The following is a 25,447-nucleotide window of genomic DNA, read 5'->3' on the forward strand; positions in this document are numbered from 1 at the left end:
CCCAAGACTGCAATATTATTATTAACACATGAATTTCTCCATCAGTTAAGACTTCATACTAGTAGATATAGGTAGGTACCTATTATATATGTGTGTGTACCCATGTGGCGCCAAATACTACGAGATGAATCGTCAATGTCGAAACGAAGTACGATGACTAGTAATGAGCTGCCGTCTTGTCATGAAAATTGTCTCGTTAACTACTGTGTCTCATAATAGGCCAAAGTCAAAAAGTCGATCTAATATGAGACCTTTATGATTGTAATATAATATAAACATATAATATATATTATTAAATAATTCACTATAATGTGTACTCTTATTAATATTATAACACAATACACGCTAGTACGCTACACGGGTAGGCAAGTGAAGGTTAACTGCAGTGTGAGTGTTCGTATTTATAAAAATATTCTCGAGCTATTATTGCAGTGGAATGAATAATTCTAGTTTAAATAAAAAGACTGACTTCTTGAAATCGTCAAGATATGGTGGATATAAATACGTATTGGTCCCACAATGGCTAGCTTACATTTTCAACATAAATATTATATTTTTGGGCTGTGTAGGTACAACTTTTTTTCAACCTATTTTTGTAACACTTTGTTTATTGCCATAGAAACACTAATCAACAATAAAAAAAAAGATTAAATATCTAATTAAATGTAGCATGCTACATGCTCTAGGTTAGGTTATGCTCTACCTACTAGATGTTTTTCAACTGCACTTACACCCAAAAACAACTATGATTCCTAAATTTTTCTAGCAGAGGAAAAATATCTTATCATAATATATACGAACGAAATTGTTTAACAATACATTTATTATGTTCATTAACATAGGAATATAAATAGTTTTACTGGTGCAACACTTATGTAAACAGTATTAAGTGATAGTAAAACGAGTAGATCGGTAATATAATTATGATTAATGCGCATCACATCGTATTATATTAGATAATTATGTACAAAATATTATAAGTAAGTCGAGAAATCATGTGCATATGACTGTATGAGCATTAGGTAAGTAGTTTTGAGATGGTTGTCTCGACTCCGTCATTTGCTTGTGAATCGCCTAACATAAGGATTTTCAGTTACACTTTGTATTTTATTTACTTATAATCGTTTTTTGGTTACATTATAATATTTGGTAGGTATATTGAACATTTGTATTCTTTTATTATTGTATAATTTTTGTTGTGCATTCGTCTCTTATCGAACGTATCTAAATACTATAATATATTGAATGCTATATGGTCAATAGTCATAAATTAAAATATGACAAACACCCGATTCAGGTGCGAGTATACCTGTCTAACAATAAATAGGTGCGCATCCTGAAACCGACTAGATGGTCCATTGCGTTCCAGTTTTCTAAATGTATACATTTACGAATACATCCGCTTCAAATGGACATATTTTTCTTATAGAATAAATTAGCATTTATTATGAAGTGTGAGATATTTTTATTTTTTTTTGAAATATTTTCATAGCACGCGCCGTTGGAATAATAATATACATAATCGTTATACATTCTTGGTATACGCTGCAAAAATGTACGAAAATTCTTGTACTATATTATATAACCGTGCGTATTATATTGTAATATATAAGCTGATGTGTGTTGTTATTTATATTATCATATATGCATACGGCAAAAACGACGACGGTTTCTCACGCACTATACGATTGCTTTTATATTATCGACCACGAGCGTTCGTCACAACGCAGTCGCGCGCAGTGTATACCGTCAGATAAACTTGCTTTACCCGACTTCAGGTTTAATATATATATATATATATATATATATATTATGTCATAGGTATATACGCGTCTACAAAACGTGATTTTTCCATTTCGTGACAGCCAGAAAACGCGCGGATGTTTTTTTTTCCGACGGTTTCCGGCAATCCTCTTTTGTGAAGCACGCGATGATGAACGACGCGTAAACGTTTTTCGAAATTATTTCCGTGCCGGGTTGGTAGGTATTTGCTGTTTTGTCAATCTCGCATCACCCCCTATTTGTATAGAAATATATTATATAGGTTGACACGCACCACGGCGAAAAACATAACTCAGTGGAAATCTCCTGAAAAAGTCGCGTCTCACAATTATATAGAACATATTTTGTATTACACGTCGATACAATATAATATAATATTATGTGATGTACGTATAATAGTCGTATATTATAATATTATAATATGTGCGTGTGTGTTTATTAATCTGGCGAAACGGGTAAAACAACTCATATATGCGTCACTGCAGTTACCCGCAGTGTAGGGGCGGTTTATTCTTGAAGATTTCTTTTTCGATTTTGTTTCACTAAAAAGGTCTGGGGATAGGTAGGAAAAAACTTTAAATTCGTGCCCAATGACTTATAGAAATACTTCTAAAAGGTCGAAAAGTATCATATACGATTTATAACACTTTTGACAACTTTTAAAGTTTTTGTTATTTTCTGCATTATTTATATTGAATGTACGGAATTTGCTTACATATTTTATTTTACGACTAGAATCCCATGATATTTTAGTTGCCCATTATAATATTATTATTATACCCGCTTCGCTTGTAGGCGCTTAAATATTACATTATGTTTTGCGTATCAACAAACCACGTTCTACGCGATGTACTCCTCTAGGACGGCAATAAAAAAATATATAGGTATACCTAATAATAAAAAACCACGTACGCGGTATAATATATGTTTATACCTAGGTAATACCTATACTGTTCAATCATCAATTATTTATTCCATGCGTATTACCCTGTTGTAATCCATTTAAATTTTAAATACGAATCGCCCATATAGCGATTATTGACCTAATCGTAACTACGAGTTCTATCATAATACTAGTGCGTTGTTCGTGCCCGTGAATAATATAGGACGTATAACCTAGGTATAGTATGTCTTGTAGAATTTTTGTTCACCCGAAACGATTGCACGCAGTTAACGTTTTAATGGAAAAACTGTGTAAGTGTATTATTATGTAGAAGCAACAAGAGTTTTTTCGTCGAGTGAAATGCCCAAAGATTCGAAACGTGTTCGAAACTGAACTTTACATATGATTTAAGTGTAAACACCGAGCCACATCGTTAAATTCCTCAGTAGGTGTTAGGTAGGTACGTATATAATATAATATAATAATGCCATAATAAGCGCGGAGGAGAAACGAAAACTAAACCTGATAGTTTTAGTTGTTCGCACATACCTGCAATTATAATGATAATTTTGTCGTCGCCTAATCCCTTGTGTTTAACATTATAATTATTACCTCTATGTCTATATTATATACGTCATTACATAATATAACACAATTACGTTACTTGTAGTTCGTACATGTACGATGTGCAACGCACGTAAGTATACACTTATGTGAGGAAAATTGGTTTTGAAGTTTTTTTCCGATATTATGCGATCATAGTTTATATGAATATAACAATGCGTATTAATGCCATTGAAATTCTCTGTATAATATTATTGGTATAGTCTAAACCATAGACATAGGTATCAATTATTATTAATTTATCATTTCTATTTTCTAATATATTAATATGTCTATGGTCTGAACCAGGGGTCTCCTCCAAGTTCCAACCTATGACACGCCAAGGTTTTCGAATCAGCCCGTCAAGCTAATTGATGGTCTGAAAATATATTTAATATAATATTAATTACTAAAAATAATTCTTATAAATCTTTAATTTGCATTACATCTCCATCCCTATCCAAAACATTTTCGGCCCCCGATGCCGAAGCGTATCACGTACTTGGCCCACCGCCAAAACCATTGATATAAGTACTAATATATATAATCAATGCCAGACAATGCCTAACATTCTACACTAACCAAATAAAACATTAAAAATAATATTATATTTATAAATTGAACTAGACCCAGGTTTTCAAATCTAATATCGCTGCTAGAATATACAGTTAAAACATTTATTTTAAATAAGCAAAAACAATTTCTCGACGATAGCCCGGTGTAGCGGGGTGGTTGGCCTCAGTCACTAACGTTGGTCTGTGGTCAAGAATCAGCTGGTGTCGCTAACTCCCGGATGGGTGACCACTCGGATTTATAGAGACAAATTCTTGCCACATATTATACACATGTTCCAAACCATACCCTCCCACAGTAAAAAAACGACTAAAAGTAACCATCAGGCTAAATACCTCAGATGTCAAAACCTATTAACTCCATAAAAAAAATCCCTACGATTCGTTTTAAAATATTATATATTATACATATCTGAGTCATTTTGACCCTTTGAATCACATATTTTTCAATTCAATGTAAATTAGTATAAACGAAAGTGTATTGATATTATTTTTAAGAAAATATTTATTTATTTTGATTAAGTATAAGTACCTAATATTATTATCGTCATGTAGTTTATTATACAACGCACACCTTTAATTATTATTATTATTTTTTTTTTCATTGATACTAAACTGCATTTATTCCAAAATACATATTAATAATTCATGTAAAAGGGGGACGGAGTGGCCGAGCGGACTAAGGCGTCGGCTGCGACGCAGCCGACCTGAGTTCGATACCTCGGTCGCGGACCGGGCATGGCAGATACCTACGGGTGCCCAAATTAAAAATTCTGCCAAAACAAACACACACGTGTAAACAAATCTACAGTACCCTCCCCTACAGTACCACAGGCTAATGACCTAGTAATCGAAGCCTTAACCCTAATAAAAAAAAAAAAAATTCATGTAAAAGCCTCTAAAACAATTTGTCTGAATGATATTAAAATATATAAATTATTATATTATGAATATTAATATAGGTACCAAGTTAAAATAAATTAAAATATCCATTATTTGTTATAATAATCAAGGCTTTAATAGTTTAATATTGTATACACTTCTATAATAGGTCAAGAGAGTGTACAATCTATGTAAAAATGCTGTATTATTTTATTACCAGAAACACTAAATCGAAATACCTTCGAAATAGCTCGTCGGTATGCATTATATTAACAACATTGTATTAAGTCATTCACTTCACCGAAGTTGTTACTCGGGAATAGTTTTTCAAATCAAATTTGTTTTGAATTCAAACTATGTGTAATGTCCGAGAAGTGGAAACTAATGTCTGTATAGCACCGTAGCTTAACCCGAGAAACGATTCGACATACGACGACTATATAGTACTGACATTTGACACGCATCCTTGTGTTTGTACCAATCTACCTATATAAAATTAAGTAGGTACCTCACATATGCGTGTAGCGAGTTTGATTTACGATGACGATAAACCGTTAAGCGAACTCAATAAATTTAGATAGAATTGCGCGCGTGTGTATAATATGTGTGTCTGTGGCGCGCGTCTATATATTGGTTTGATTTTATTCGGTCATGACAAGTGTGTTTGAAGTAATGAAGTGGTCGTAATATATCATTAAACGTATATACTCTTTCTCTCTCTCTATATATATATATATATATTGTAATAAACATAAATATTATGTATCACAATAGCGCGCCAATTAAAACGTGTATAACGCATAAACACAATACGATTTTCTAACATAGTCTTTACTTCTTGCCCATGTTGTAGTGTTATAATTTGTAATATAATCTATATTAATTACTCAATTGTATACACTTATATTTTAAGTTATAATAATAACATAATATTGCCGTCGGCCGTTAGAAACAAGAAAAAAAAAGTTATAATTTATCAAATCGAATCGAAGTCGTTGACTATATTATAATATATCTTCTGATGTTGGTTCATCTACTCCACGATTTATGACGTACTACTTATGCACCATTTTCAAACCACTCATACCTATATATATATTATATGTATGTACTATGTACCTATATTGTATATATTTATTATGATATGTATACACAGGTAAACAGGTTATAGATGCTACTGTAGTATTGGGCAAACAATCTCCGCTGCTGAGTTGTGTGTCGTATTTTGCGCATATTTCCCGCTCCATTATATTAAAACTTACAAGTAAATATTGTACATACCATATATATAACCGAATACACACAAATACATATATATATATGACTTAATGTATGCATATTGTATATATATGCGTATTTGGACACTTGACGAACAAACTTGCTAAATCTATAACAGTGATGGGGGAAAAACGTTTTGTTGATTTTGCCATAAATTATTAATTCTACTGTTATAATACAGCTGCGGTCGAAGATTGTGAGAATTTCGGGAAATCGTTGTATGCGCTAATAAAATATAGGTTGTTCTGGAAAAATGAAATCGATGAAAATGATTGAAATGAGATAATAATGCATATTTTGATGATTTTGAATATGAAAGCTGTGAGATGATCGAGCTGAATTCCGTGAGAAATCTAGATGTTCTCGAAAACTGAGATGAGCATGTTGAATGAAATAAATTGATGAAATCAATGAAATCTATGATATTTTGCAAAATCATATCAATACATTTTCTATATTTTCACATTGAAAAACTGTCCCGAGATTAGTGAAATTATAATAACCAGTAAGTATTAAGTGGGACAAGTGGGTAACAAAAATAGTTTGGGTATACGATTATTATTTATATTGTGTTAATTTAAAAATATAATGGCATTGATGTTTGATTTTCCAAGATTTCGAAGGGTACCTATATCAGCATTTAAGGTACCTAAGTAGTAGCTATAAATTATAATATGTCCTAGACGTATGTCGTATATGTTATTCTATTAATTAACAATGAAATATCTACCAATGTATTTTGGGGCCGATGAAAACCCTTTTTTATTTAGCGAGTTTGATTTTAAAAAACAATTTAAATTAAGTAAAGTGTGTGTTAAGTATATTATCAATACGATTCCAACCATATTATACAAGTACTTCAAACAGAATATCAAGTATTTCAATTGAAAGGAAAGTAAGTAAAAAAGAACCAGTGAGATATTGGTGATGGAAGTTCAGATCAACAAGTTATAGATTATCGGGAAATACACCGGTGGTGGTGTGCAAGGGTTTGTTTGAGATGGAGACAAGGGGCGTGCGCATTCCCCCCTCATTCGTATTTTTTTCTAGATGATTTAAACCTAAAAAGCCTGTAAGCTGTATTTATTTATTTTAAAATAGTTCATTTACGATTTACCAATTTACAGAACAATTATTAATTATAAAGTAATATTTTCGTATAAATGGTTAAATCTTAAATGAAAATGTATTTATCAATATTATCATTAATTCATATTAGCAAAGAATATTAGATAACTCTAAGACATTCACTGATAATAGAAGTAGGTACCTATATTTTTTCTTTTAAGATTTATAATTTATTTATTGTTAAGTCCATAGGAAATGTGACTCGTGGTATGAAATGAGTTTTATCAAATTTAATTTGATGAGATTGTTGAAAATCGTGTAACCAAAATTTATTTCCACAACAATATCACTTAGAAATAAATTAAATTCAAAGAATGAGATGAATCTTATGAGATCATTTCAATTTTCCAGAACAATCAGAATATTATTGTTATTATAACCGCGATGCACCTGTTACATTTTTTTTGGAAATTTATTAGAATAATGGATTGGTATCCATGTGCATCAGTGGTGATGGTGACGCTACAATAGGATCGAGGGAGGGTCCTATTTAGTTTTACACAACCTATTAATTTTACGGGGTAATATGGAATTGGTGGTTCCTGGATCAAATAAATTGTACGAATTAGTGACCATATGTACAAATCGGTAATCTCATATTCTTATGATATTTTATTAGGTTTTACGATGTCTAGGAAAGTTTGTAGAAAGAAAATATCTAATAGATTGATAAAAAAGAAAACTTTATTGGTGAAAATATTAAAAAATTGGAACATTTTGAACTTAGAATTCGTCAAAAATATATGTTGTATACTTATATATTATGCATATTTACTTCATGTCCTCATTAAATAATAATTTTTTTTTAATTATTATTTATTGTACCTAATTGACCGACTTATAATTTATAATACAATAAATTATTGATATTATTTTTCTATTATTATTAGCATTGACAAATATATAATATGTATATTATAAACATTATACCTATAACGTATAATAGCAACAATTTCAATCACACCTAGATGGCTAGGTATTCTAGACAGTCCTAAGTCTGTGTAAAATGGGAGGGACATTTTTGTTGATTGAATATTTTATAATCATTTTAAAATTTAATTTAACATAGTTGTATTATCATCATGAAACCTCGTCGGAACCAACTAATGTGTTACCAAAAAATCCCGGAACCAATTGCCAATTGGCAATACATTAGTATATTATGTTACCTGTATAGACCCCGGGAACCACTCTCCCATTTGACGAATCGAATCAAAATTAAATTTTAATATTATTTTAACTTAAATACAACTTTATAGAAAAAAAATATATGTATAAAATATACCAACAAAAACACTCCGCCTTACTCCATGTAAAAAAAACATTAAGTATAAAAAAAAACGGCTCTAAAAATGGTGATATCATTTTACAGGTAGCTAAGCCTTTGGACTATAGATATTATTTTTGTCAAAACTTAAAATTATCTGCTAAGAAATTGAAGTTGGCTTGGCAACTTTAAAACATATTTTGATTACGCACTATACCTATTTCAATGATAGTACTATAGTAGACTATATTATTATTATTATTATTACTCATTATGCTATGGTATTTTTTACTTAAGTCACCAATTTTTTAGCAGATTGTTTTAAGATAAATTATGGGTATCTATAGTTTAAAGACTTAGCTACCTAATAAATTATATAACAACTTTTAGAGCCGTTTTTTTTTTATACTTAGCTTTTTTTTTTTTTACACGAGGTATAGCGGAGTGTTTTTGTTGGAATCTCATTCATTTTTGGATGATACCTTAATTATTACTTCGGGAACATATTGGTTTTACAATAATGTTTTCTTTCTTTTATTTCTTATTAAGTTTAAATGTTAATTAAAAATAAAATATGTTTACATTTTTTTTGGTTGCTATTGGTTGCAGACAGTGGTGGCTCGTGGTTTGGACGACGGGATGATCGCACCCTTACTAAAACTAATTAAATGAAGAAAATTAATTGTATAATATTTTTAATTTTACATTTTTAAAAAATATTTCCAATTTTTAAAAAGTAAAATAGTTATAAATTACCTACTAGTTTCTACCTACTCTACATTTGTCATGTGCGAACATTAAATTTGTTTCTCTGGTTATTTCTCTCAGATACCAGGAGCATATGGGTACCCCGTACGCATGTACACACGTTACGTTTTTGTTTGGACGCCATATTCTGAATACGGAAAAGTGATGAAAAGGTGAAGGTGGAAAAGTGATAGAAAGAGTGATGAAAAAATGGAAAAGGGGATCAAAAAAAGATGATTGAGAAGGGTAAAAATAATTAATCATCTTTTTCCATCACCTTTTCCAATCACCCTTATTCATCATCCGTTCCGTCACCTTTTTCCATCACCTTTTTTCCATCACCTTTTCCTTTTTTCCATCACCTTTTCAATCCCCTTTTTTCCAATCAGCTTTTTCCATCACCTTTTCCGTCACCTTTTCCATCACCTTTTCCTTTTTTTCATCACCTTTTCAATCACCTTTTTTTCCATCACCTTTTCCGTCACCTTTTCTAATCACCCATTTTTCCATCCCCTTTTTTCCACTCACCTTTTCCATCACCTTTTTCTACTCACCCTTTTTCCATCACCTTTTTTATCATCCGTTCCGTCATCTTTTTAAATCACCTTTTCCAATCACCCTTTTTCATCACTTTTCTTATCACCTTTTTTCATCATCCGTTCAGTCACCTTTTTCCATCACCTTTTCCATCACCTTTTTACCATCACCTTTTCCTTTTTTCCATCACCTTTTCAATCACCTTTTTTTCCATCACCTTTTCCGTCACCTTTTCTAATTACCCTTTTTCGTCACCCTTTTTCTAATCACCCATTTTCCATCACCTTTTTTCCACTCATCTTTTCCATCACCTTTTCCAATCACCTTTTTTATCATCCGTTCCGTCATCTTTTTAAATCACCTTTTCCAATCACCCTTTTTCATCACCTTTTCCAATCACCCTTTTTCATCACTTTTCTTATCACCTTTTTTCATCATCCGTTCAGTCACTTTTTTCCATCACATTTTTTCCAATCACCTTTTTTCGATCACCTTTTCCATTTTTCAATCAACTTTTTTCCATCACCTTTTTCTAATCACCTTTTTTCATCATCCGTTCAGTCACCTTTTTCCATCACCTTTTCCATCGCCTTTTTACCATCACCTTTTCCATTACTTTTTCCTCATTTTTATCAGCTTTTTCCATTTTAATTATTTACAATTAATTTAAAACTGTTTGCAATAATTTTGAAAATTGATGACTTGCTAATTTTGAAAACCAACTTGCTATTACTCGCTAATTATTCGCTATTTTTTGGTATACTTTTGATGTGTATAGGTTGACGTGGGTGGGCCAAGTTCATGGACGTCGGCAGCGTCGTCCATACAGTAAAATATTTATATATTACTATATAAGTAATTTATTTTTAAAACTAACCGCATTGTCGGTTGCTAATCGCTATTATTAATTTTAATTTCCATTTTCTACTGCAACCTGCGACTATATAAAAAGTAAGATGCATGACAAAATAGATCTATTTTGTCTTGGTAAGATGTATATTCTCGTATATTTAAATAATTTATTATACCTATGGCTACCGCTATTATATTTAAAGTCGCACCCCAGCCACCAGTTCCCACAAGCTGCCACTGGTTGCAGATTATAATAGTAGGTAATAGTAGAAATTAGTATTTTTTTTTTATATATATATATATTGGTTGCTATAGGTGTTGGATTTTGTATTTTAATGCTGGCCGCAGAGAATATTATCTAATAAAATATTGAAAATTCGCTATAACAATATTTAGTTAAATTGGCTATAACTCTGTTAATATTATCTAAACTGATTTGAAAACTTTACACCATTCACTTCTACAGTTCTACAGTTCTACAGTTCTACGTGAAATTTCAAACTAGATTATTTGTATTTTCAAACTTCATTATTTAACGACCTACAGATTTATTATATGGTTTCTCAAGAAGTTTCTTACGTAAATCGTATTGCTTGCTGTATTTATAGTCCGGCAGTTTGGTGTTTTATGTATGTATTTTAAGACGCTCTTTTCTTTTTATACTTAGCGTGACCCTGCCGGATCGTTGAATATACATATATTATGTGAACAACAAGAATTAAGGTATATTTTTTTACCATATTAAATTGTAGTACATAATTTAGAAGGTATTAGGTAATACCTAACTAATATCAGTAAGTGTTATAATTTATATATATTGAATTTTATTGTAAGAATAATACCATAATATATATTATGTTAATCAATATTGAAGGGAGGTATAATAATATTATTGAAATGTCGTAATCCCCAGATATTTTTATGTATCTACAGTCTACAGAGAATTGATCTAAAGACATTACTTCCAATAATTCAGCGCGAGAGTATATGAAGTATTGAAGTTAGTATATAGATCTATCAAGAGTGTCGACTATATTTAATCTTAGAACTATTAACCATCCACATAATTATGTGGATGGCAGATACCTTGACAGCTGGTGCTCACACTCAAAACATAGGAAGATAATGGCTGGATGCGACAACCAACGGAAATTTTGATACCTAAATTACAGGCACCAACACCTGAACACACTTTTGTTTTATTTTTTTAGTAGCTACACTAATAGTACAACCGTACGAGACGTTTAAAAATACAGCAGCAATATTACAATGTAAATAATAAATATTTTCTTCACTATCGTTCAACGCAACGATTTGAAATAATTTTACCTATACTTACCTACTAATTCTACCTATTCTATAATAATCGCCTACCTATTATCATAAGACATTTTGTTGAAAGCTTGTTACTTATTTTGGCACCTTTCTTTTTATATTCCGATTAGAACACATCGCTTAAAAATTTGTATTCAGTGTTGGACTAGCTCTATAGCACGACTCGGCCTCGATGGAACTTTATATAAGTAGGTACCTAGTCAAATGTATGTTATAACTGAAAATGTATCATCACAGCTCAATGAACATTATAATATACATAGGTACATTTGAATATTTTCAGATTTAATGTTATAGCCTTAAATAAATCAAATTTACGCATAATATAATATTTAGTAAGTCAATAACCTATTTATTTTATTTTGATTTAAAAAAATTTAATAATTAATATCTTAATAGGTACACCATAGACAATAATTAAACTTAACTTTCCAAAAGATAACATAAATTCATTTTTATCTAATACTTAGCTATTGGCGGAAATCGGGGGGGGGGGGGGGGGGGCTTGAGGGGGCTTAGCCGCCCCCCCCCCCCCCCAAACCTTCTTGCAAACATAACAATTTCGTAGTTTCATTTCATGTATTATATTCTTAAAAAACAAGAAATATAACACATAATAATTTTTTATACTATACTACATTTGTTTGTATAATATTTTACATAATATTTTATACGAAAATTAAAATTATAAGTTGGAACACTCCGAACACTGTCCTATAGTGATTTGTTTTATCGTCCGTCGAATGAAACAAAATATATAAAATTATATCAAATTATTGGTCAATCATATGATGGGGCCAGTGTTATGGCTGGAAAATTTAGTGGTGTACAAGCTAAAATCCAAAACAAATATTCTTGCGCAGTTTATACTCATTGTATGGCCCACCGTGTTTTTGGTTGTTGTCGATATGTGCAAATTTGTGAAAGTAAGTGTAAAAGAAGTATTGTAAAATTTAGTAAAATAGAATTATAATTTAATATGTTACATATTTTTAATTATTATTTAAGGAAACTAAATGTCTATTCAATACATTAGATAGTTTATATGTTCATTTTTCTTATCCCACAAAAAATCAACAAATCATCGACATGCAAAAAAAGTTGGGGCTCAAAATTAAAACAATTCGTAGAATGAGCGATACTGTTGCTAGAAATCGCATAAATAAAATCAACAACGATTTTAACATTGACGATTTGAAAACAACAATAAAAAAAGAAAATTTTCCAAATATTTACAAAATGTTACAAGTAGCACTTACTTTACCAGTCAGCTCTGCAACATGTGAGCGATCTTTTTCGGCTATGCGAAGAATAAAGACGTGGGTAAGAACTTCTATGCATCAAGAACGCTTTACAAACCTTTCTATTCTTCACATAGAGAAGGATGTAACAAAACATATTGATAGGTACTGAATGTATTTTAAACGAATTTTCCAAATCCTCAAGGATGATGGTTTTAGAATAAAGCATTTATTGTAATAAGATATATTCAACAAGACAGTTATTTTATAGTATTTTTTTTCCTTAAACAGTACCTATACTATATTATTATATATGTTATAAAATATTTATATCATTAAATTTCAAGTATAAAAAAAAATAATTGGACAGTAATTTTATATTTCTGTTCAGTTGTTCAGTAAAATTTATGAGAAAAATCGTAGCCCCCCCCAACTTTTTCAATGGATTTCCGCCTATGTACTTAGCGTCTTAGCTTCTTTTTACATAGGTATATAAATATATTTAAAAAAAAAAGAAAAACTTAAAAAATGTATGTGTATTTATTCATTTTATACTACTTAATAGCTAATATACTTTTTAATACTGAACTTTGTTGATCAACTTCATTAGTTATGTCTTCAAATGAAAGAGATTCTAAAATATCTTTGTTTAAGTTCATCAGCATCAAAGCATCCAAATTATCCGCAACGACAAACGATTTCTTAATCGAGTTTTTATAAATGTTAAACTTGAAAAACTTCTTTCACAGTTCTTTGAGTACAAGACAATGTTAGTACGTATTGGTATTTATATGCAATAAATATATAATTACATTTAGTATATACTTAAATAAAATATTATAACAGTAAATATTAAATATTATTAAATAGAGCATTAAATATGTTCAATCTTCAAGTTCAAACTACCTAGATACTAGTTATCTAATTTCGTGTCGCCGCATACCATTATAGTGACGTCACATTACAGTGCAATATTTTTTATTTTATTATAATAATAGAAAATAGACATATTAAATTAAAAACAAAAAAAATTTAAGTGGTCTTATTTAACTAAAATTTCAGCGGCCAGCGGCCCACCGGGGCATGTCCCAGTGCCCAGTGGCCTAGTCTAACCCTGATTGTATTGTAGGTACTATTGACGTTTTCGTTGTAGTTAACCTTGACAATTAACATACTTCAATAATAAATTAAATTATCACATTTTTCCATTAACTATTTGAATTTCAAATTAAATTTTTAATAAAAATTTAATTTATTAAATTATGTTATATTTTGGTGTTTGCTGACATAACTATTATTCTTAAAAAACCAAAAACTTGATTTTTTTAACATGGTCTTTTTTTAATTATTTTAAAAAATATGATAAAAAAGGCCATTTGAAAATTCAAAAAACTTAGTTATTTACAACTTTAAAAATATTTATGAAAAAAAAATTATTTCATGCCATTCGATTAGAATTTGCGTGGTTATTATCACTAGGTGTAGTGTTGCCGTGTTGGTAATACTTTATGTTTTTGATCAGTATCGACACATACTTAATTTATTTATTTTTTCTTTCTATTTTTCTGTGTAACTATGTAAGATTGTAATGTAACTAAAGGAATCTTTAAAATATAGACTAGTTAGTAGGTAATTTGTTGCACTAGCAGGATGAAACCAACTCGTTATTCGTTTTTTTTAAATATTAATTAAATTAAGTGAACAGCATGTCTTGTGCTATAAGGCAGTGGTATACATTACTCTAGGTATAAAAAAACACATTTAATTAATATTATATTAATATTTACCGCGGAATAATAAGGGACTTTTGGACAAACATGACTATAAAAAGGGTGGGTAAGTGGATGTCGCTCTGCTGTACAGTATGTTACAAGTGGGTCACTGTAATGGATGGTGATAAATTTGAATTCAATGATATAATATCATTGTATAAGAAAAATGATTCTGAGCGAAAACGGTCAGTCAGCCTATGATATTACCAAGTATATTTGATGATATTATTGTGAATAAAGTAATTTATATATAACCTATTTACGTGGAACCTTGTTTTAAATTTTTAATCCTTAGCTACAAAAGTTGAACATTTTATACATTTTTAACTACAAAATAATTATTACATTTTAAATTTGATAAATTTTGTCAAAATTCGAACTTTAAATGCTTATAAAAAAAATTGTGCCTATGTATTTTTAATATTTTTCAAATGCTATGGTAACATTATATCAGGAGCCTTGCATTAAGTTTTCACGCCTTTTTACCCAACAAATAAAATTTTATTGATATTTATTGAAAAAAAAAACTAAAAAAATTGAAAACTGACAATGTCCGTAAACAGCTCAAAAAGAGTCGAATTAATTTCAAAATTGTATCGTGTATAGAAAATGCTAATATAAAAATTTAGTGAAATTTTCAAGTATCTACAGTCACACGTTTTTTAATTACAACAAAATAAGAAAATCGTTACATGAGAAATCAAGTGAATATCAAATGTTGTAAAAATATGAATTTCAAACGCTCATAAAAATTTAATTTGACTTCTTGTAGACATTTTTTTTTTTGATAAAGATAGACAAACTTATGGATAATCTTGTATTATATTTTCAAATCTAAAAGAAAAGATAAAAGATTTCAAAAGATAATTTTTTATGAATTCTCTACTAAAAATAATTTGCTAATTTTTGTGATTTTTCCGTATTTTGTCAAGATTTGAACTTTAAATGCTTATAATTAAAAACTGTGACTAAGGATATTTAATTTTTTTCATCTGCCTTTGAAACTATAACCTAGGAGCATTCTATTAAATTTTCAAGCTTTTTTACCCAACAGATAAAATTTTATTGATATTTATGGAAAAAAAAACTAAAAAAAATGGAAATTGACAATGTCCGTAAACAGCTCAAAATAAGTCAAAATATTTGGAAAATTTTATGGTGTATAGAAAATGCAATTATAAACATTCAGTCAAAATTGCATGTCCTTACGGTCATTTGTTTTAGAGTTAGGTACACTAAAAACCAAATCAAAGATTTTATCTACAATAAACTGCCCAGACAAAAATTTAAAAATAACACATCATTGTAAAACTAATACATTGAACAAAATCTTTTTAATACATTTATAATCTAAAACCACTAAAAGTGTATACAACGTGTTTAGATACCTTTTTAAGACAATACAGGCACACAAATAATATCATTGTTATAATACATTAGTAATAATAGTTAACCTAAAAAACTTGATATAAATCTATGTTTGGCATCATGTATGCAGTCTTCAAATTTGTTCTCTGATAGCATCTTTGAGATAAAAAAATAATTGGATTTTTTATATTTAAAGTTTTAAGTATCAATTACTACGTTTATATGATGGCGTTTATACGGTTTAAAACTAAACCGTTTTGAAAGCTAAAACGCTTGCGCTATGTAGTTTAAGAACTTAAAACCGTTTTATTTACATAAGCCGGTTTATCAAATGTACATATAAACGTTTAAGCAAATAAAACGGTTTTAAATTCTTAAACTACATAACGTGAGCGATTTAGCTTTCAAAACGGTTTAGTTTTAAACCGTTTAAACGCCATCATATAAACGTATTAATTGATACCCATAGGCAGAAATCCATTAAAATTTCAGGGGGGGAGGTAACATTATTAACATCAATGAGGGCTTCAATCCTACAAAACTAAAAATGAGGGGACTCAATGACTTTTTTTTGGGGGGGGGGGGGGGGCAAGACCTCTCAAGTCTCCCCCCCCCCCCATTTCTTCCAATGGCGATACCTGCTAATTATGCATTTTATAATATTGTGATACTGTATCACAGTTATAAAATGCATGTATCTTAGGTGACATGTTGCTTTGGTATTTGATGGTTAGACTAGGAATGACTAATATTAACGAGTTGGTCATAATATAACTTGTAAGAATCCATAAAAACATAAAATCAATAAAAGTGATTCAATTAACCGGTAGCATTATAAATATAGGATTTTGTTTGGATTTTCCTTTTTGGGTTCCAATAAACAGTTGATTCTATTAACCAATAATTATATTCCACGACTCACTGTAGTTATTAAATTTATAATATAACGTGGTTTAAATGATATAAATACATAAACATTGTATTATTTTCAAATTATTTTAATATCAATAATGATAATATTGTTACATAGGTATCAAATAATAAGATTTTTCAATGGGTAGTTACCACAAGAAAATTAATAATTTTATGAGTAGGGAGGGAGAAGTAATAACTAGTGAGATTAAAGGTAATTATATAATAAGTTATTATCATTAATATTAATACTTAAACAAAAAATAAATAATTTTGTTCAGCGGTTTCAATAAATGTTATAGTGATGCATGTTCAACCATTTAGAATGTCAAAACCACAGCAGATTCACCAGCAAGATTCAATAGGTTGCTGCCAACTTTTGATCTAGAACAAAAAAAAATAACATGGAATTAATAATTTATTTTTATTTATCACAGTATTAACGTTTTTATTAGTAAGAGATAATAAATAGAAAATCAGATTTTAATGCATTTAAATTATATTTCAGGATTTCCTGAAACAATACATTCCAAGCTAGAAATGTGTTTAAAGTGTTTCTAAATTTTCTAACTAATAAATCAAACACAATAAATCTTTATATATGGAATATAAATTATAATCATTAATCGGTCTATTATTTATGTAAATCAGCAACTAATTTTCACAGAATTCATTTCTGTAAGCTATTAACTCAATGATAAATTCTCTAATTATTGGAAACAACTCTTGTTAAAATAGTTATAAGTATTTCGATATAGCATGTTTGAATAAACTCTAGACAATATTAGTACATAAATACAAAGTTCATTGTAGAAGAAATATATATTTATATATCATATTGTTTAATATAATTTGTAGTATAGAACATTAGTTCCACAAAAACAAACATATTACATTTATTTAAAGAGACCTTTCTGAATGAACCTAGATTTATCACAAATAATAAATACAATAATTCAATTTTTTACACTAATTAAGATTGATAATTAATATTATCAATAATAATTATCATCTAAAGTGTAATCATAATATCATACTTGTATACGTTAATACATATTATTAATCCAACTCATTCAAAATTATTTTGATACACAAAAAAACAACTTTCATGTATGATCAAATATATTATAAAATATACAATATCAGATTATTATCAATTAAAATATTACACAAGAATACAAGTTATCTGTCTGTGATAAACAAAGCATTTTAACAAGCAAAATACTAGTAATAATCAGCCAAATCCCATTTTTTCAATGTATAAACATGTTATGAATATTAAGAATCAGTATATAAATTTTAATAATTTTAGTCTTATTGGAATTAAGTCATCAATATTTATTTCAACTAACTTTATTATATAAATATCTCAATTAATATATCTATATAAATAAAACAATAACTAAAACTTACTTAGGAGGAGGAAGTATGGAGCACGCAGTCTCAGTGCAAAGTGACAGATTTACTTCTGATGGAATTCCATCAAATTCTTTTGTTAGGTTTAGAACAGTGACATTTTTACTCAAATTCCATGCAAATAAAAGGCTTTCTGAACCACTCATTACCCTAAAATCAACCATATAATTTAAAAATAAATATAATATTGTGATGTATGAATTTTTTACCTATCGAAAGCGAATACTTTATCATTATTCAAAAGTTTGGCATTAAAGGAACCAAGTTCAATTGTAGGCATTGACCGTAATTCTTTTAAAGTACTTTGAATTATTGTAATATTTGGTATTTTGTTGTTTTCAAATAGTTTAGAGTCAGCATTAATGAATGGTATACCCGGTAACAATGAACCGAGAATACTAAATGCATCAATCATTTCATTTGTCCAGCAATTTGGTTTATCGGTGCATACCCACTAAATCAATAATAAAATGCATTAATATTTAATTCGGACTATAGATTATTTTTAACTTACTTCCCAAGAAGACCATGAAGTAGTCGCTTTAGGTAAAATTGCATTAAACAATTGTTCTCCAGTGAAATCAGATGGCAATTTCACAGAACTATGAACCATATTTATTCCTTTAATATCATTAGAATCAAGGTCACTCACAATCAATACTCTGAAATTGAACATAAAAAAGCATTTAAATAATAATTAATTAATCATTGTAGTTTTTTTGATACTAAATTGCAAATATTAAGATTAAGAAGTATAATTTGTTCATAATTATCATTTTAAAACATATAAATATTATTTTACAAGATAAAAATAAAAACAATTATTATTAATGATTTAAAACTAAGTCATTAAAATACAATAATTAATAACTTACTCATCCAAATTATGACTAAATTTTGCATATAATTAACAATATAATTAAAAAGCTACAATATTATTATTATTTTTTTTTTTTTTCATTTAAGGAGCAACTGAAGTCATTAGTTTGTGACAATACTATTTAACAACCATAAAATATAAGTCATTCTTAAATAATATGTACACAGATATTTTAATAGAACTTTTAGAATGTTAACAATGCATATATTTGCGTGTTATAAGAATAAATAAATTAACAGTTTATATGCAGACATTTGGGTCATATAATTTTTTAGGAAATAGGTACATTTTAATAAATTTGTACAATATAATTTTACTCACCCAGAATAATTTCTTATTAAATTGCCCCAGCGTGATAACAACTCTTTGGTTTCTGGAAGGTTATATGTTGCTTTATGACTAAAAGAATCATACTTGTTGGTCATATTTGATGCCGTTGTAATAGTATCATTTTTAAAATCTTTATCTTCAAACAAATATTGAACTTTATCCAAATACAATCCATCAACTCCTATATCTAACCAATGCTTAAACACTTTCTAGAAAAATTAATTATACAAAATTAGGAAATATTTATAAAAATACAAAAGCAAATTAAATATGTACCTCAAAATAATCTACAACATCTTCATTGCGGAAATTGAAGTCAGGATTTTCAGCAGAGAACTGGTGAAGATAAAATTCTTTCCGAACATCATTCCAACTCCAGGCTGATTCTCCAGTTACACTCAACTAATACGGTTAACAAAAATAATTAACAGAATATTCAATAACAAATGAAAATACTAAAAAATACTAACCCAATTGTTAATAGGATAATGATGTGTACCATCACTAAAACCAGAATTCCAAATGTAAAAATCTTTGTAAAATGTTTCTTTTAGGACTGATCGGTTAAATATCAAGTTTAACTTTGAAGAATGATTAGGAACTAATTTCAACATCACTTTCATACCTAAAAGAATGTTAGAGTAACTCATTTTTAAAATATATTTTAGCAGATAAATAAGATTATATGATATACCTTTATTTTTTAAATTTTTAACAAGATTTTTCATTGAATCTTCATTTCCTAAAGAAATATTTACTTTCATGAAATCTATAACTTCATCTCCAACAGCTTGAACCACAGATGTCAATACAACATGTTGTACACCCAACTTTTGCATGTATTCAATTTTTTCATCAAGACCTTAAAAAAAACGTTAGTTATAATGACTTTTTAATAACTACTTAAATTACTATTTTAATACAAAGAGCACTATATTAAAATATATATCAAGCAAAATTAAACACTTAATTTTAAAAACTTGACAATAATAGCAGGGTCAGCATTGTGGGGGAGGTTATATCCTTCATAGTAAAAACTAATTTAGTCAGTAATTATGTAAACAAATACTGAATAGTCAGAAATTTAATTTATTTTACATTTACAGTAAAATGAATAAAATAATTTTAATAGCCCTAAATCCAATATGGATAACAATTTAATAGATGGAATAATATCTATCTATAATCGTGATTATATCTAAACCTACTCTAGACCGACAAGGTTTGGCATATAGAGGATACAGAGATAAAGAATATAATTATTCCGATCAAATTGTTTCGCTATTATCTCGGTGGCATTCACCTGTAATAAAAAATGGTTGAACGAAAAAACGGTCAGGAATCATAAACCCACATATTATATTAATCATCATTCCCAAAACGAACCAAGTTATTAGCTGATAATGTAAAAAAAACTATTATAAAATATGTCACGGATGCTGATAATATTATAGTATATCAGATATTACTCCCGATATTTCGCACAGAGATCGTTATCAATTTGTTTTTATTACATAGTTTTATTGGGATAAGTGTCTGAAAAACTATTAGAAGTATGCCAGGAAAATGATAAGACTGGTCTAGATGTTACAGAAAAAATGTATGATATTTTGGGGGAAAATGGTTTACATGTACAAAATATTGCTTTTTAAACCTATGATTAAGCCAGTAGTATATCTTCAAAAACTAGAAACAAAATTAAATAAATTTACTAACTACTAACCATAGTAACATTTTGGATTTTCAAACTAATAATACCAAACAAAATAATGTCTTATATTTTTTATTTCATATTATATATTTTAATATTACACAGTATGAATAGTTTACTATTCCACCATTCAAAATCTCATTAAATTGTCAAACATATGATGACAAATTATAATATTATAATATCAACCATAAATAAATCCCCAAATTAAACCTTAATTTAAAACAGTGAAAGCAACAATTACTGTAAAATAAAATAAAAATAAGAACGGTAAGGTATGTCTCATAGCGCAACAGTCAACAATAACCCCCACTAACTTTCTAATCTTTACGAATACAAAGTGCAGTTGTTTCTATTTTCATCACTTCAACTAATCAACTAACTAGATACCTACCTAAAATGTTGTATGATATTGGTTTAAATAAAATTTTAATTACAAAAAGTAGTCAGCAAATTTGTATGTATATGCACACTCTCCCCCACCCATTAAAAACTTTTAGCGCCGGTCCTGAACAAATGAGTACTACAAAACAAAATAATAAATTAAGTAATTAACATTAATAGGTACTTCATTAGTTTTAAAAGAAATATAGGTATTTCATAAATAAATAAAAATACTCTGAGTTACCTAGTATAAAGCTGTTAACTCAACAGCCTAAGTTTTAATGTCTATAATGTATTTCCTACATGCATATATTTATCTATATAAATGAATAGTAGATACCTTAAGGTTAAAATGAATAGCTCAATAAATAGGTAGGTAGATAGGTTTATATAAATATCTATAAATGTAACTTAAGTAGGTACCTATTACTTCTATAAATATTTGTACTCTATTTATTGATCAAAAATGTATTGTTTGGAACACTTAATATATAGGTACCTATTTATTGTATTAATTTTTGTAGGTACCTATTTTATTATTCATTTTATGTTACATAAAACCATTGACAAGTGACAACTTACCATTTTGGCTGACAAGTGAAGCTGTGTTAATAATGTAGACTGGACTCTTCTGAAACCATTCATGCTTAGAAGTCGAGAAACACTTAGGAGTTAAGAATATGATGAACAATGCACCGAACATCATGGCAAACCAAGAAAGCCAAAACGTAACAAACAACAACCACCTGAGTCGCACCCAGAACGGACTGTTGGCATACTTCATGAGTTCTTCCTTACCCATGCCTGCGTATGCCGTTTCTGTATGATCGGCCAATTCCATCTTGTTTAGCTCATCATACTTGTCACTTGTACTATCCACTTTCTTTTTTCCCTCCTCCATAAGTTTTTCCACAGCTCCATCATCTTTTTCCAACGACATAACGACCTTCTGGAAAATTTTTAGTATGTACAAATTATGAAATTTAAAAATCAATCAACACGAATTTCCTTGCAATAAACGTACATCGACTTGCGACAACCACTGATCAGTGCTTACGCAATTATTTGATTGTCGTTTAGTCGAAGAACCAAAGAAAAAACGATCACTTACAACGAGAGAATAACCCGAAAAGAAGAAAACGACGAGCGTATAGGCCGTCTCACAACTTCAGCCGAGATCAGCAACTGAGCAACGTAATTACTATAATTACTAAATAATAGGTAGGTGTGTAATAATATAATATATTATATTGATCGTAATTTGCAAAGAATGGTTCTTATCACAGCAAGACGCGAGTAGTCACGAACGAGGAGATAAGAGATGATAACGCTGGCGAGCAACGGACGGACAGACACTTCGCTCAGATTGAACTATATTAATATATTATACTGGCGCACGGCTCGGCCGTAAAGACCACAGAATATAACAAAAAAACGTGCTGTCGCGTTTGACGTTGCCCCCACCATCGAAGGACAAGACATTTCGTTCTTATTTTTTACATAATATGAATATACGATGGACCATGGACGTGTAAATAATGCTTTATTTTCGTTTATAATCACTAATCTATTTACTCATATTTTCTATCTTAGTAAATTCCTCAATCCTCATCGTTTTTTTTTTTAATTTTGTGATTTTTCAACAATACCTATTGCACTTGTTAGTTTGTGAATTGTGACATTCTTATTATATTATGGTTGTCTCATGCTCAGCATTTAGATGTACTAGTAGGCACATGAAAGGTGGAAGTATATTCAGTTCCACATTTAATATTAACATTTTATAATTTTATAGAATTTAATTTTAAATAAATATAGATAACAATGTAACATACCTACCTATTTTACCTAAATATTAATATTTTATATACAGATATCCACTTAATAATCCTGAATTACCTACTTAAAAAATGGTTAATTGAAGTTAAAAGAAAGAATTGTGCACCTACAAAGTACATACCTCATTATGTAATGAATACTTCAAGTTTGAAAATTTTCACAAAATATCAAAAATTATAAATTATTGTATTTAAAAAATTATAAATTGTTTAATTTTTATAGTTAAGGATTGAAAATTTAAAACAAAGATTCTTACAAATAGTTCATACTAATCTAAAATATGTATAGCACGGTTATTTTTTACAGACATTTGAAATTCAAATTTGAACATAATTAAATATTAAAACCAGGAATAACGATTTCAGTTATTTTGTTGTAATTTAAAAATATTATTCGTGGATATATGAAACTTTTGTGCTATATTATATTTTATACACACAATGACATTTTCAAGCTAATAGACAACTTGATAAGAAATATAAGCAGGCAAGAAGCGCTATACTCTGTTCAGTGAGAGAACGCGCCGTTTCTAACGTGTCGAATGACAAAATATACATTATAGCCATAATATCGGTTAATTTTTGTAATTATTATTTATGTAATATGTTCGTTAAGTTTCAAAAACAAATTTATATATTAGGTACCTACACTTTAAATATTCTACGGCCATATAGGTAAAGAATATTCAAATGCAACAAGTTTTGAGCCCTGGTCATAACCATAGCTTAAAATATATTATATTATATATATTATAGGACGTCACACGCGCATGTGTTGTCTCCGTCTTACAAATGACCAACATAGCAAAAAGTGTTTTGCGCGGGACAACTTTTCTCTCGCCTTATTTGTTGTAGAACTACCAAATTTTCATAACACGTAAAGAAGAACTTAATCTGTGCAGCAGCGTTTTTTTTTAAATAGTTCTATCCAATCATGTTTTATAAGCAAATTAAAAAAAAACAAAACAACAAAATGTCTAAAAGCAAACTATTATATTTATTTTATCTAAAATATAGGCACGCTGTTGCATAGATAATTTTCTACCCTATGTAGAAATTCGCTAGACTAAACCGGTGTGAAAAATAATGCACCGGGATGTTTGGACCATATCATTTACATGGTTCATTATCCCGGTGCGGGATAATGTGGGATAATTTTAAACCGGTTTAGTCTAGCGAATTTCTATTATATGTTCAGAAATTGTTGAGCCACTATTACAAACACAGAAAGATAACAGTTGTCCCGCGCAAAACAGTTTTTGCTATGTTGTACATATTTGTAAGACGGAGACAACACATGCGGGTGTGACGCCCTCTTGCCAAGGTCATTAACTCATTAGCATCACATTATAATATTAATTAATTAATTTAAAATAAAATGTAATATGTGCGTACTTTAGACACAGAGGACACGGGCACACGGCACACTTCAGTAGGTACCTCTCATTTATCAACTCCTTCGTTTTTTTTTTTTTTTAACAGCAACATTACTTTTCATTTATTCCTAATTTAACAAGGTAGGTATACTGGTCTGTTATCAGCAGTTCATCGCCCAGCCACAAGCCGTTGAAATTTTATCGCTTTGTCTTACGCGCACGAGTATCCACGATCGATACCATGATATAATACCAACATGGTGTATGATCATTGATCACATCAGATTTGGTCCAAGTCCGCGCAATACTTCCCTTGCTTACCCGTATTATCATATTGTCATTAAATTATTATT

At 29.1% G+C, this 25,447-nt stretch overlaps 1 protein-coding gene across 4 annotated transcripts; it reads right to left on the bottom strand.

Moving 5' to 3' along the window:
• Window positions 1-17,224: 17,224 nt before the first annotated feature.
• On the bottom strand, window positions 17,225-23,243 carry LOC132939534 (amino acid transporter heavy chain SLC3A1). Of its 4 annotated transcripts, none has more exons than XM_061006759.1 (10): window positions 22,992-23,243; window positions 22,463-22,826; window positions 20,480-20,647; window positions 20,256-20,410; window positions 20,062-20,187; window positions 19,777-19,994; window positions 19,090-19,237; window positions 18,785-19,029; window positions 18,573-18,725; window positions 17,225-17,543 (listed from the first exon to the last, which is right to left on the bottom strand). In XM_061006759.1, the coding sequence occupies exons 2-10, from the start codon at window positions 22,818-22,820 to the stop codon at window positions 17,480-17,482; spliced, it is 1,635 nt and encodes a 544-aa protein (XP_060862742.1). In that variant the 5' UTR covers window positions 22,821-22,826; window positions 22,992-23,243; the 3' UTR covers window positions 17,225-17,479. The 4 variants fall into 4 exon arrangements, with proteins under 4 accessions (XP_060862742.1, XP_060862741.1, XP_060862739.1 ...); XM_061006758.1 differs by having other exon boundaries at window positions 22,905-23,243; XM_061006756.1 differs by having other exon boundaries at window positions 22,463-22,829; window positions 22,992-23,242.
• Window positions 23,244-25,447: the final 2,204 nt, after the last annotated feature.

The sequence above is a fragment of the Metopolophium dirhodum genome, chromosome 2 (genome assembly GCF_019925205.1).
Source record: "Metopolophium dirhodum isolate CAU chromosome 2, ASM1992520v1, whole genome shotgun sequence".
NCBI classification, from domain to species: domain Eukaryota; kingdom Metazoa; phylum Arthropoda; class Insecta; order Hemiptera; family Aphididae; genus Metopolophium; species Metopolophium dirhodum.

Excerpts from the sequence above, each read along its gene's own strand:
- LOC132939534 (XM_061006759.1), bottom strand. The coding sequence starts at position 22,820 with ATGTCGTTGGAAAAAGATGATGGAGCTGTGGAAAAACTTATGGAGGAG. Across the intron at positions 19,238-19,776 it reads TTAATAAGAAATTATTCTGG|AGTATTGATTGTGAGTGACC; the intron begins GTGAGTAAAATT and ends GTTCAATTTCAG. Across the intron at positions 19,030-19,089 it reads CTTCATGGTCTTCTTGGGAA|TGGGTATGCACCGATAAACC; the intron begins GTAAGTTAAAAA and ends TTATTGATTTAG.